Here is a 14,510-nt window from a genome sequence, read left to right as displayed (position 1 = left end):
CAGAAACGCCTGTAAGTGCCCAAAGCCAGGCTGGATGGGGCTTGGAACAACCTGGTGTAGCAGAAGGCATCCCTACCCATGGTAGGGGGTTGGAACATGATTATATTTGGGTCCCTTCAACCCAAATCATTTTATGCTTCTATGCGCTCCATTTTGTCAGATAACGAAGCAACGAGATTTCTCCTCTCTACAAACTGAAGCTAAAACACGGGGTCGGATCAGTACAGGGATGGTCACACACGATTTATTTACTCCATTTTCATACACGAGTTTTTACATTGTGAGGGCGGTGAGGCTCTAGCATAGGTTGCCGTGCGAGCATTCCACGCCAGGTCGAACGAAGCACGAAACTGCCGGACGCAGTGAAGGCGTCCCACACGAAATCCCTCAAGGGGGCCGGTGCCCCATAACGGAGCGCGTGCGGCCGCCTCGCGCATGCGGGCTGGCGGTGCGGGGGCGGTGCCGCCTGAGGGGCTCCGCGCTCCCTGCACTGGGAAGGTACCGCGGAAGAAGCGTTGCGCGTCCCCTCTGCCGCAGGCGGCTGCTCTCCCGAACAGTCGGGCCGGTGTCTCTCAGATGTGCCGGTGGCGCCTGTTCGGGGGCGCGGGGCCTCGCGGGACCGAGCCTGCCTGTAAGAGCCTCTCCCGAGCGGCGGCGGGGCTTGGGATGCAGGAGGCTGGGTCAGTACCGGTGGGAAAGGGTGGCGGAGAGAAGACCCTGCGTTGTGGTTTGTCCGGTGTGTTCTCGTGGGTAAAGACGCTGAGACAGGGTAATCCGGCCAAGATTTTTACCGATAGCGTCCTCAGTGTCCCCCGGAAAGGTTTGTTCCTCACTCGTGTGCCCAGCGCAGCGGATCCTGTGTGAGGTTAGGAAGTGGTTTCTTGTTATCCATGTCCCTCACCGCTTGGAGAAAGCAGACTGCTGTTCTGGAAACAGGAGTGTTCCTTCTAGTTTAGCGGCTAGTTAGCAATAGGAAGGATTTTTACTTCTGTAAACTGCCTCCCCTCCATTTAATCGAGTTGGAAGGGAGCACTGAGAATGTCTAGACAAAAGCTTTGCTTACCTTTGAGAGAATATTTTAAGAATTGCTTGAAGTCGTTACTCAAAAGGAGCTGCCTTGTTTGTTGAACACAGGGCAACAGATACCAAGTTAAGAATTTGAGACCTGTGAAGAAAAAAAATGCAGTTCAAGGGAAGGGATGGGAATCAAGTGAAGGCTGACAGAGTATGGAGAAGACCAGTGGGGGATGTCTTGATCTTGGTAATTTAAAAATAAAGCTTTGCTATAAGAGGGTGCAGCAAACATTTGTTACTGCCTTGTTCATGCTTTGCTGGCTCCTGCCCTTGGATGTGTTTAGTGGTCCTGTGCACAGGACTGGGTGCAACCAGCTGCCTGGAGGTCTTCCATATGCTTGAAAAAGAGAAGGAAAAAGATGAGTCCTGTCCATATATTGAATTCCCAAGAAGCTTCAGCCGAAGGGCTCTGTGTTGCCCTGGGAAAATGCAGTGACTCAGACCCAGGTTTTAGTGTGGCCATGGACGTTCCTTTGTGGTCATAAAAGTGTAACTCTAGAAAGTTTGACAATTTCTAGCTCTTGGATAATGAAAGCAAAGCACAAAGCTAAATGACTTATAAAATTGGTTTAGGATAAGAAAATATGTCTCTGAAATTTGCTGGTTACTGATTAATTGTGTCGATAATACCATTTGGAATTATATACACTGAGGACTAGTTTATGTAGAAGCCCTTGATACTCCTAATAAACTCCATTTAAAACTGATTTGTACTCAAACTACTTTGAATCAAGGTAAAGGTTGCTTCCAAGGTGGTGGGGCTTTTTTCCTTTTAATCAAGAGGTTTCTAAAACAAGAGAAGTATCTTTTAAGTCTGCTTTTTGTTTTGTCTTGTCTTGATATTCTGCTGAAAAAAGCAAATTCGGATTTTCCATTGTTTGTGATAATAGGGTCAAAAAGTAGAAGGTGGGAACAGCTAAAGGTTCCCTGTTAGAAATAACTTCAACATTAGAATTTAGATTATTATCATTACTGAACTATATATTTATTCTCTAGGCCTGAATAAAAAATTCAGTGGAAAAAACCTACCAATGATTAAAGAAAATGTTGAATATACAGAAGAGAGCTCTTCATGCAACCAAAGGTCAGCTAGAATCATTCAAACACACCATTGTTAAGACTTGCTAGTAAATTATATTGTTTTGCCTTGTAAGATGGCTCTTGTAGCAATGCAGTCTGAATTATCAGTGCACTGATGTTTGTCATATTATTTATTGACACCCCGTAATGACATTTTGGAGTTGTTGCTTTTGTCTAAAACAGTGTAGCTCTGTGATTGAACTTGGTTCTGTTCTTCAACTGCAGCAATCAAGCAACTGTCAGAGAAACAACAGACTTCAAGATAAAAGAAGAGGAACAAGAGAGAAGCTGTGTACCACTGAAGGTGAGAATGTTGTCTTGTTTTTTATCTATTAGTGATGGGGGATAAATCAGAGAAATGTCACACATTAAATTATTTTCCTATTCAGGTAAAATTTCCTATGAGTTATGTCTGTGTGTGCCCAGATGCTTTTCAGGCTGAACTTGGTCCTGTATTTTGAATTACATTTTCTGTGTCTTTGGCCAGAATAAAAGCTGTTGGAGCTACTGGTAGCATGAGAAAACATCAATACTAATTATCCTGGACGAGGCAAGGCTGTAGGAATTGTGTCGTGTGGAAGAGATCTCAGTAGATTGTGGTGCCAGAGAATTGCTCGCTTCTAGGTCAGGCACAGATCTTTGACAGATCACTGATGCGCTTTCTTTTGTTATTAAAACTGGTAAAAAGTGATTGGAGATGATGGTGCAGAAGTGTTACAGGACGGTTAATACTGCAGTGCAAGAGAATAGTGAACCAGGTGTGTTTGAACTGAAATCTGCTGCAGCAAAGGGCACAGGTGGTACTGGTATAAAACTATTTTTCTTTAAAATGTTAGCTCTTCTTTATAGTCTACCAATTATTTGCATTTTCTACAAAATGCCTGGTTTTGTAGAATCTACTGCCTACACATCACAGATGTTTGTATTTACAGAAATGTTGTAGGATTCTGAGGACTGGGTGTCTGAAAAAAAATAAAAGACAGTGAAATTCATTACTTCACCTCTGTTGTGTGTAAGTTCAGTCTCATCCAGCAAAGATTTCAGGATCAAATGGTGGGATATTTGTCATGAGTTTTAGAGCTGTAAGATAGCAGATTTGTTCATGTGCATGAAAAACCCTGCTACAAATTACACTATGAACAGCAGACTTAAATGGTGAAGTACTAGACAGTGAATTTTCTTGGCATCTGCTAATGTCGGATGATATTTAAATGTCTTTCTTTGTCTACATTCAGTTCTCTCAGATTGTTTGTATTGATCTTTTAATTTTAGGAATCCAAAATAATCAACTTTGAAAGTAAAGAAAGTTTGAAAAATGCTGAAGTGACTTCAAGTGAGTATAATGGCAATACATTATATTATTAAATATATTTTATATTGATATTAAACTAAATGTAAAATTCATTATATAATTTTATTTCTATAAAAGTACTGCTGTTGTACTGTGCTGTTGTTATACTTGTTCTGCCTGTATGATATTAGAAAGTGAAGGTTTTGATACCACTGGCTGGACTTCTGCTTCACACTGCAGCCTGTGGCTGGGTTCACATGAAGTGGTTGTAGGCGTCACAGACAGACCAACAGCACCTGAGACAGCCTGTTCGATACCACGTGATCTTGATTTTATCTTTGAACAGAACTAGTTGTGGATATGAGTTCTTCAGTTTACTCAAACCTGCATTTCTAAAAGCATGTGACCTATTTAAGAATTACCCTACTAGAGGCTAAGTTCTTCAGGTATGTCTTGTGTGCCTTGGGCAAAGAAGGCATCTTCTCTTGGCTGATGGTAGTGTATGGAAGTAAACAAAGGATGCCCTTTGTTTGCTTCTTTAACTGTATTATGACTCGTTATAAGATACTGACATGAGAATATTTAGCTCATTATAGGAATGAAACTCAGATAAGGAAATCCTGATAGTTTTTAGAAGATGATAGATTATTTTTTTTAGCCACCTTTTTTGTCCCTTTCTCTAGGTACAGAAATTACTCTTCCCACAGGTGTTTCCACCTTTCTTATGGAGTGTTTAGATGAAGATTCAGATGCAGATTATAGCACTGCTAGCGGCAGCCTGAAGACTTATTCATCCCCTGAAACATTCAGAGATGATGATTTGGGTGAGAGCTTCTGATTGACTTTTTTTATTTGATGTAGAAAATGTGTCGAGACTGTCTACAATAGAAAGACTAGCGACCTCCCTTGGTGTGACTCACTGAGTCACATCTGTGCTATAAACCTGTGCTTAACATGGAATCTGTGTCTCTGTCCTCTAATCTGGTATGAATCAGGTCCTTGTGTAATTTGAATCCTACTTTAAACCTATAGTATTCATTGTTGACACAAGCTGTTTATTGGGAATGACCCACAAATGTGTGTTCAGTTGAATTCCTTCCAAACTTTTCTGCTGCTGTTTGTGCCAATACAGTACTTTAGTTTTGCTTTTTAGTTCCTGTCCTGCAAATGTGCTTGCTTTCAGTTTGGTCACAAATTTAATAACTCAATCAATTTCTGCATACTAAATCTGCACTTATATTTTTTATATCCAGAAAGATGCAATTTTTACTCTGTGGACCTTGGCAAGTACAAGAACTCTACTCTTTTGGACTCCAGCAAAGCAGTGATCATAGATAAGATACCACAGATCTCAAATCTTTCAGCAATATTAGGTAATTCTTTTCTACAATACTTCAGGATATAAGCATAAACAAATTTCACTCTGGTGTGAGGAACCTGTATAAACTATGTAATGATTATTTTATGTAAAGTCTGTCTGCATAATGGAGAGCAGCTCCCTGCTAGTGCTCTGTGTTTGTCTGGTCTAAGCTGGCGTAGCTTTTTCATTTAAAGTTTAGCTTTCATGTTTTGGGGTTTTTTTTAGAGCCTGTACCAGAGGATTTTCCAGACCGATGCATTAGAAGGTAATTGCTACAGCAGACTCTTTGATGCACTTAAATATTCAGACTGTTCTCTTTTGAGAGATACTTAAAAGAAAGGTCAGTACAAATAAGCCTCTGCTCCTTCAAGCACTTCTGTGGGGTTTCAGCTACCTCACTAACTTTGATATTGGTGGAATTTGAAATTGGTCAGGAAAGAGTTTGCCTTACAGACTTGTAGTTTGGCATTGCAGCAGTAGGGAAGTCAATGTAAGAGAACTCACTTAAGGATTTTATGGAAGAAGATGACATTTATTTACAAAATCCCTAAATAAGTTGTTTTTATTCAAATGCACCAATTCTGTCTGATTTCATTCAGTCGAAGCAAGAGGGCTGTGCTCAGGTAGGAGAGTGTGAAGGGTACCTGTTGTCAAGTCTTCATTAAGCCTGACATTCTGTGCTTGCCCAGAGAAAAATCAGTTTTTGGGCAGGTCTTTTATGTCCTTTAGGAATCATCAGCTTACATGGGGAACTCCTTTGCTTTGGAATCCTGCTGACTTTATAATATAATCTTGGGCCAGGTTACTGTCTGTTAATAGTGTTTTCTTACTTGGAATATATCTGCCAGGAAGTAGAATGGTTGTGTGTGTGCTGTGCTGGCACCCTGTTGACACCCTCCTGTTGTTGGGTGCCGAGTTTTCTCTGTGATGAGGTTTTATCACAGAGAAGATCTTTTATACTAGGCATTGTTACAGAGCTATCTTCAGGTCCTGACATAAAAACCTGAGGAACATGAGTGTTTTTTTAGGAACAGCATCATTTCTTTTAACCCTTGTGCTTCTCCTTCCAGTCTTATATGCAGATATTTTCATTCATAACATACCAATCTTAGTATTAGAGATCTCTACACAACTGAATTTTCTTGTGAACCTAATTTCCCCTGCATCCTCCTTAAATGTGCTCTGTCCTAGAATGCTGAAGTGCTAAGTATTTAGTGAGTCTTCTGTGGGTTGTAAATCCCAGCAATCCTCAGGATAAGATGTGTGACTTGATAAACTATCAAATAACTGTAAAGGGTGATTAAGCAACTCTGTAACAATATTTTTTAAAATAAGATTTATCCCTTTTCACTCAACCTATATTTTCCTAGGATTTTCTTATTAATAGCTTTTCTTTAATGTTAACATTCATTCAGAATAGTTTTTCTTTTCTTTTTCTCCTCTTCTAGAAAGAGACCATCAAATTGCTATTACAGTTCTTCAGCATTGAGCATTTCAACTACTCTGGCAGGTAAAATATGAAGCAGTTATACTAGCTGTGAGAACTACCAAACTTAAATGATTGCACAGTATCTAAATCAGGCTTCTACTGTGTCATTCGTCTCCAGCACAGACCAAACTCAGTTGTGTCTAGAAGGGAAAGTGTAAATTGAAAAATCGTCCCAGCAAATAAGACTTGGCTCTAATTAATGTGTTAGGAGAAGAAAGCAAAAACAACCAACCAACTAAAGTCTCAGACCCTGCATTTTTCCATTTAATCACCCATGATGCTCAATTAAAATTGACATTTCTTATTTACCTTACCCAGGAATACTGTTTGTGTCATGCTTTTTACTTGAGTTTATTTCATATCAGTTTCACAAATACATAGAGTCCCTGATGTAACTACAGTTTGGATCTGTGACTGATACAATTCTGTCACATAATTTCCCCCTTCTTAATCTGGAGTGTAATGGCAGCAGAAGTTGCCACTGGTAGAGACTGCTGTGATTATACAGATCTCTATCGCACAGTATTTACCCAGCTGTAAATTGCCGGATGAACATAAGATTAATAAGCAGCCTTGTTTACAGAATGGGAGAGGAGTAAAGCAGTCCTGATGGTGGAGAGAAGGTGACTAGGATTATATTGTAGGGAAGAACTGTGTTTACATGGGTGGCTTTGGAATTATTCCTCTTTGAAAACCATCCAGTAGGACATGGGCTGGAGAGTAGCTGTTTTCTTTGTCTCAAAGTTAACTAATGTGTTGGAAATCTGTCACAGGGAAAAAACTCTGTAAAATAACAGCTGCAAGAGATAGAACGCCAGACCTAAAAAGTTGTATGCGCTGTTCTTCACCATTAGGACCGGAAAGCAACGTGAAAGATCCTAAATAAATTAGCAAGGTTGTATCACAAATGATTTGCTCCTTGTATGGGTAGAGAACTCCACCTAGAGGAATAGTAGTTCCTGGTACACTTGTAAAGTGGTGTTTGCAGCCAGGGCAGAGTGAAGATGTAGCTTGCCTCTCCCTCTCGATAGAGCAATAATCATGGATGTCCCCAAGCTCACTGTTTTTCAGACTGGCTGTGTTAGTGGTACTGAAATGGGTTGTGTAGAGCTTGACTATGACAGGGGGACTCTGAGTGCTTACCTGGCTATAGAGATTCATTTTGTAACACAAAAATGTAATTGTTTTACTATTTAGCATGATAATCAAACAGCTAAATCCAAAACGTTGAAGAAAAAAGAAAGCAGTTTTAATCCCTTAGAAGGAGGTTCATCATCGTTTAGGCAGCTTGATGCCCCAGAGAACAAGTCAGCCAGATCAGAGGGGTTGACAGTAGAAGTTCTGCCAACCAAACCGACAGATGCTGTGGTGGTGAGTATTCCCGTTATACCCGACTGATTAACACTGGCATGGAATGGGAGTTGTGAATCCTGACCGAAGTTACAATTAAATAGGAGAAGTGGAAGGAAGTGCCACATCTGAAATGTTTGTGCTCTGGTAAACTAATTGTTTGTCTTAATTTTGGAGAGCATAAGACTAAAAAAAATCCCTGAATGAAAGGAATTCAGTACTTAAATCTGAAGAACTAGTAGTAATTCTAAATTGAGTTCTTAAAGTATTGTGTACTAGGAGAATACTGTAAGAGTAATAATAAACAACAAAGACTTGGAAATTGATAGTGAGTTCTTGTCTGTTTTTTGTTTAACAAATGACTTCCACCATGCTAATCATGGAGGAAAATAAAGTCCTAAAAAATCCTGGTAATGCTCAGCCTGTAGAATTAGATGCGAGTGTCTATCTGGGTTGGTTGTGGTTTTTTTTTTTTGTTTTTTTTTGTTTTTTTTTGTGTTTTTTTTTTGTTTTTTTTTTTTTTTTTTGTTTGTTTGTTTTTGTTTTTTGGTTTTTGGGTTTTTTTGTTTGTTTGTTTTTGGTTTTGGTTTTTGTTTGTTTGGGTTTTGTTTGTTTTGTTTTGTTTTTTGTGTTTTGTTTTTTAATTTTTTTATTTTTTTTTTAAATTTGTTTTGGTTTGTTTTGTTGTTTTTTTTTAATTAAAACCAAAGAAATGATTCCTTGTAGCACATTCAATTTGTACCTATATATATGTTACACTGCAAATTGCACAACTGGGAAATAAATTCTGGGCAATTAAAAAAACCCAAACAACCTAAATTAGGAATTTCTTTTGTATTTTTACAAATGTAATGTAAAACTAGCAATAGTATCCTTACTTGAACAAACTCTTTGATTCAAAATTGATATTTAAATGCCACTTTGAATTCTTTGTCAGTGCAGGTAGCGCAGTACTGCCACTTGTCTCTTCATACTTGAGCTAGTACATACTAGGCTAATAAACAGAGAACATCAGGGTCTTATTGAATGCCTAAATTTTATTTAAGCAATAGAATATCTTTTGCACGAGCCAACAAGCATTGGCCAATCTGTATTGTTGTTTGTTATTTAACCTGGACAGTTATTATATTTTGTGTTTTGACACAAAGCTATAGCTTAGCTTGTCGCTGGTGTGTAAAGCCTTACCTGGGGAAGACCTGTTCCTGAATACCACAGGTCCATTTGTAAATTCAAAAGAAATTGTTCCTGCATCTCTGAGCTCAGAAATTATTCCTCAAAGTCCAGAAGAAAATAATATTTTAAAGGTTCTGATTCTATTGCACCTCTTAAATCCAGTTTTGTCATGCTAATTTCTACTGTACTGTATATTTAATCCTTACAGTATCAAAACTGCTAAAGAATGTTTGAAGCTTTGAAGCTATCACCCTTTCCAATGGCATGTTGAATGTACACAAGTACTCTTAAATGTTTTCTAGTGACATGCCTTGAATTCTGCATGTAATCTCTAATTTCCCTAGAAGAAAGCTAAAAGAACATTTCTTCAGTGAGAATAGTTGTGTAAATGAAATGTCATTAATCTTTTCTACCTCTGTGTGACAGACAAGAAATCTGCTCCATTGTGAAAATGTCACCAGGCCAGAGGCCTTCCCAGCTCCAGCAAGTTCCAGTTAACTGGAAAGAGTTCTGCCTTCCCAGAGGAGTGCCTGAAAGTAAAGGAGTATAGACTTAGTTCACTGTGCAGATGCTAACTGGTTAGTTGAGTGTTTAAAAGTTGCTGGGCTTTTTTTGAAATCTGAATATTTGAAAAAATTGCAAGGCTAAAAAGAGTGAAAAATGCAGAAAACTTCAACCCTCTGGCTTAATAGTGTTCTTGGGCAACAGTACTTAATTAAAATTGCACTAACATTTTCTCCTCCAAGGATCTTTAGCATAGGAATTAAGGCAGTCATAGGCTACTTCAGAATTAAGGCCTTACTATTATTCTGTGCTTTATTTCTAGAGTGAGTAAGCCTGAGTTGAACTTTGGTATTCATCACCACTCCTCCACCAAAGTAGTTCGAGTTATCAGTAATGCTTTTCTTTAAAAATGATCAGTTTCTCATAAGGTTTCTGTTCTTTTCTCCTGAAACCCTTAACATAGGGAAAGCTCCTTTCTTCACTTCCCAGGTTTTTGTTAAACAAAAATAAGAACTGTGAACAAAACTGTCTCATCACTTAACACAGGTAAAAGCCCCGCCCTTTCCCATCTCTCATGAAGTTTCTTGGTGTACCACTGGATGGCACGTGTCTTCCAAAGTTTAAAGTACCTTTTCTCCAAGTTTCCCGCAAGCTGTGTGTCATTTATTCTGTTTGAATTCAATACAGAGATAGCGCATAAGCGTGGAAGCTTTCAAAAATACTCAATACACAAAAATTTTCATTTGTGGTCTCTTGGGTCCAAATGTCTTTCTACTTTATTACCAGTTATTTGCAGCATCTAGAATGCCGTGAAGTGTTTGTAAATGTGTGTATATGTATTAATTAATGACACTCATCCATGCTTCTGTACAGAACTGGGATGCTAGGTTATGTGCCCAGGCATATTGTAGTAATACAGAGCACAGGTTATACTTGGTGGGCAAGTGATTCAGAAATCAGCAAGCAGCGTTGTCAGAACAAAAGTTTGGTTTTCTTACTCCTTTTCTAGAGGGTCCTGGTATCAGGAATTAGACCCCACTGTGGTGGAAGGTTTATGCTAGATGTTTTATTCTCTGATCAAGGAGTCTTTCAGATGATGCTGGTTTTAATTAGGAATGTACATATGCTCAAAACTATTGTTCTCTCCTCACTGGCAAATGAGACCTGCAAGATCCAGATTCTTCCAGACAAATGCTAGTATTGGATGTATCTAGTGAACATCTGAACAGCTGGTCAGATCATTGAACTTTGTCTTACATGAGAGAATGTACCACTTTACTAATAATGATTTATCACTTTTTTTCCTCCCAGATACTATTCAAAGTACCAAAAACTGGATCTGCTGTAAACAGAAATGAGATTTTTGGCTTTCGGCAGGAGTTAACAGAAGAAATTACTGTCTTGCTACGTGGCAGGGTGGGAAAACAGAACTCCTAACTAGTAAACAATGGTTGTATTTTTTTTTCTTTTGCATATATGTTGTTTGAAATTTAGTATTATGTATTTCAGTAAACTAGTAAATACTCAAATACTTCATAGTAAATTATTTTGTACAGCAGCTAGATCCTGTTCTGGGCATTATTCTGTAAGGATTCCATAAAGATGATTCTTCAGTTTTAAATTTTTAAAAAGTGTGATTGAAGAACAGCAGACCAAATTGCTTTAATAGAATTACTATTGGCTTGCTCTCTGCCAAGATTTCTAGTTTTCTCTAGCAGCATTAACATCTAAAGATGTGACCCCTGTTTAAGTGTTAACATTGGCTATGAAGGTAACTGCATGTCCTGGGAGTGGCTATGAAAGCATTCATGTACTCTTAGAGATCCAGAAGTCAATAGTATGCTACCATTAAACTCCTTGAATGCATAGGTCTGCAGAACTTCGGAGGTACAGGACTGTGTGTTCTGCTATAATTTGATACCAGTACACCAGTACAGGTCCTCTTCATCCCATCATCACTGTGAATTGGCTCTTAATGATCAGCACTGTCACCATTCAGGGCACATCCACTGTGCAGCCACTGCCATCTCAGAGTCCTTCCTGTTTCATCTCAGGTATTTTGTAACATCACACCTCTCAGTCATTGTTTCTTCTAGTGGCTTTAGACTTAGAGAAAGTAAATGCCTAACATGAAACAATGGTGGGAAAAACCCTTTTATAGCTGAACTGTTTCAAGAGACAGATATTGACATTCTGGATTTTCAGGTTACTGCTCACACTGTGTCCACACAAGTCAAATTCCCAGTGCTTCCAGTTCAGCTTGTGGATTGTTAATTCATAAATGCTCTTAGATGTGCTGAATGTGTCAGAAAACACTGTCAAAGAGACATTTTTTTCCACTTGAATTCATTGCACATCAAAGTATTTTGGACCTCTAGAGTGTTCTCACTACAATATCCTTTACTCAGACTTTATCTGGACAAAAAGGAAGTTTTTCAGTGTTTCAAAATGCTAGTATGGCTTTCAAAAGTCTAAGTTTGTTTCCCAGTCTTACCACCCTGGAAAATAATTCTGTATTTCTAAGAACATGACAAGAAGACATATAAAATCTACACCTGTAGTTTGACTGCATTTGAAAATACCTGTGAAAGTTCAAACCCTGATCTTTTCCCCATTGCTCTGGGGTAGAAGGAAGTGGAAATAATTGCTGCTGGATTAGTCTGTGAACAAGTATTATATAAACATTCTAAATGGCTCAAGGTTAAAAATTATGCCATTAAGCTATTTTTCTTTTAAGCATTAGTAGAATGAGTTCTGCCAATAACTTCTTGGAGTCCTGTCAGGTACATTTTTAATTATCAATATCCCTGTTCTTGCAAATACTAAGTCACTATAATTATGTCACTAGTAATTATGCAAGAATCTAGAGCCCCTAGGAGACAGAGGTGAGCTCCTTGATGTAGCTTTAAGCAAAATTGAAAGTTACATATTTAATAAGTTGTGTTTATGATGATTATTCAAGTAAAGGATGGTCCAGAATAAAGATGTTTATTGTAAGAGCATTCTGGAAGTCATAGGAAAAAATACTTTTTTTGCCCCAGGCCATTTGGTAGTGCTATACAAAGAGACTAATACTGGCAAACTAATTGGAAAGTACAAGAGAGGAAACTATGGTCTGTAACTGTGGAATTGGCTGTAGCAGCCTGAATATTGCTGGGGTTTGCTTTTGTTTTTCTTGATGTGCTGAGGCTGTGTAGGACAGAAATATAATGAACCATGATCTCTTGTCCTTCCCTTCAGTTATGAAAGCATTGCTTCTTACCATCTTTTGTCTGACTCTTAGAGAAAGTGTAATTAATTACCAGGCTAGCTCTTTGCTCCAGGGTAGAAAATTCATTTTGAGGCTGCAACAGTCTCTACTCCTGTTCTGCTGTTCTCAGAGGAAAGGCATTTCCCCATAGTTTGGTTTTCAGCTGAAAAATTACTACATAAAATTTCATTCAGAGTGGAAATTGGCTCTTCCATATTGATAGATAAAGGTTATGGGTCATGGCCAGTTAATGGGTAGGTCAGAGGAGGTTATTTGTGCAGTGATTCAGAAGAAGAATCTGTTCAGTGTCACCAGGGCTACTCTGTCACATCCCAGACATGAAGTCTTAATGACTTGAATGGAATTGCTTCCAGCGAGTCAGTCCATGCAAGAACTCTGATAATCCTTTATCACCAGGAATTGTGCATGGCAGATGCATGTTGAGTAAATGTATTATACATAAATCTGTAAGACGTTTTTCATTAACACTGTTCAGTTATTCTTGTTATCTGAAGTGCACTTCTAGGAGACTTTGACTCTAAGTACTCAGAGATGGTGTGGGAGATGTTTCTTGTACTGAAGTGCTACAAGGGTGCATGTATAGGCTGGTGGAGGATAAAGCCTTACATGCAAATAGTTCTGGTTTGGTTCATAGTCTTTAGACTAGAAGAGAGATGACTGCGGCCCAAATCAAAATATGCTGAATGTATATATAAGTTCACTTATATTTAAAGGGACTCCATCACCTTGAATTGGTAATGCGCTTGAGCTTAGGTAAATCATCATTGCTCTAAGTTGTGAAACTACTGAAAGCTGAGTTACATATACTGGTCAAAACTCTATTATTTTGTTTTGTTCCCTGAGGACTTTTTATTTTTAAGACTGTATTTATGTGCTCCTTGAAGTCAGGAGGCTTCCACGTGGTAAAAGGACGTAAAGATTGGTCATGTAAAAATCTGTGGTAGGCACGTGTGTCTTCTGTAGAGAACAAGGGGTAAAAGATGCATCTAAACATTAATTACTGTTTTGTGTTAGAATTGTCTACAACTTCTGGTAGATGGAAAACAAAGTTCTACAGATGAGTGATGGTGAAGAATCATTATGTAGATATTTTGCACGTGCTAAATTATGCCTTAAAAACAATCTGCTTAATTTAATCTTATATCATACATTGTTTTAGCTTAATTCCATTTTCCAGGGAAAGCAGATGAGTCAATCAGTTTTTGTCAGTCCTTAATTAAACTTACTAGCAGGGTTGTATCTGAACAGTGAGACATTGAAGGAGACTGTTAGCTGTTACCAGGGTTTCTATTTTATTTATGTATTACTAATAAAGAGTTTTGTGAAAAGGCATAGATCGTTTTGATTTTACAGAACCTATCACACTTTTTATTTTTTTTTAATTTGTTTTGGGGTCAGTTGCTGGGCATTATGTCCTAAATACTCTTTTGTGGATGATGCTTTACGTGTAATGATGGCTTCCTCTGCCATCAACTACACGCGTTCCACCTTCCCTGTAGGTTTTAACTCCAGTGCATCTGAGCTGAGCCATTCTAGTACAGCTGTGGGAGAATCGCTTCGTGTACCTGGAAGGAGAGCGGGCAGGAGCTGGATTTTCGAGGTTTGGGGTAAAAGACGTCACCTTTCTCTGGTGCGCCCCTGCACGCCAAGTCCCGAAGGCGCTGGGTGCAGCCACGAGAAGAATCTGATGCCTCGATCGCGACCTCCTCTCGCCTTCCTGGGGCTCCTACCTTTTAACTTCCGTCCGAAGAAGGAAAACACAACAGCTGTGCGTTATCGCCACCACCGGGGGATTCCTCGGCCTTGCCCCGGGCTAAGCCCGTCTGGGAGCGGGCGCTTTTCCCGCTCACTCTGCGGCCGCTGGAGCCGCCGAGGAGAGCGAAAGGGAGGAACTCCAAACTCCCCCCAAGCCCGGAGA

General features: G+C 39.0%; 1 protein-coding gene across 1 annotated transcript; it reads left to right on the top strand.

Annotated features, from left to right (window-relative positions):
* Positions 1-420: 420 nt before the first annotated feature.
* MEIKIN (meiotic kinetochore factor) lies at positions 421-13,924 on the top strand. Its single transcript, XM_088173746.1, has 9 exons — positions 421-631; positions 2,071-2,158; positions 2,380-2,458; positions 3,427-3,487; positions 4,129-4,269; positions 4,699-4,818; positions 5,031-5,070; positions 6,254-6,315; positions 10,633-13,924. The coding sequence occupies exons 1-9, from the start codon at positions 436-438 to the stop codon at positions 10,677-10,679; spliced, it is 834 nt and encodes a 277-aa protein (XP_088029872.1). The 5' UTR covers positions 421-435; the 3' UTR covers positions 10,680-13,924.
* Positions 13,925-14,510: the final 586 nt, after the last annotated feature.

This window comes from Sturnus vulgaris, chromosome 15 (assembly GCF_052056855.1).
Source record: "Sturnus vulgaris isolate bStuVul1 chromosome 15, bStuVul1.hap1, whole genome shotgun sequence".
Classification (NCBI taxonomy): domain Eukaryota; kingdom Metazoa; phylum Chordata; class Aves; order Passeriformes; family Sturnidae; genus Sturnus; species Sturnus vulgaris.
The sequence above is the reverse complement of the archived record's forward strand: the minus strand, read 5'-3'. Positions and strand labels throughout refer to the sequence as shown.

Excerpts from the sequence above, each read along its gene's own strand:
- MEIKIN (XM_088173746.1), top strand. The coding sequence starts at position 436 with ATGCGGGCTGGCGGTGCGGGGGCGGTGCCGCCTGAGGGGCTCCGCGCT. Across the intron at positions 2,159-2,379 it reads AGCTCTTCATGCAACCAAAG|CAATCAAGCAACTGTCAGAG; the intron begins GTCAGCTAGAAT and ends CTTCAACTGCAG. Across the intron at positions 2,459-3,426 it reads GAAGCTGTGTACCACTGAAG|GAATCCAAAATAATCAACTT; the intron begins GTGAGAATGTTG and ends TTTTAATTTTAG.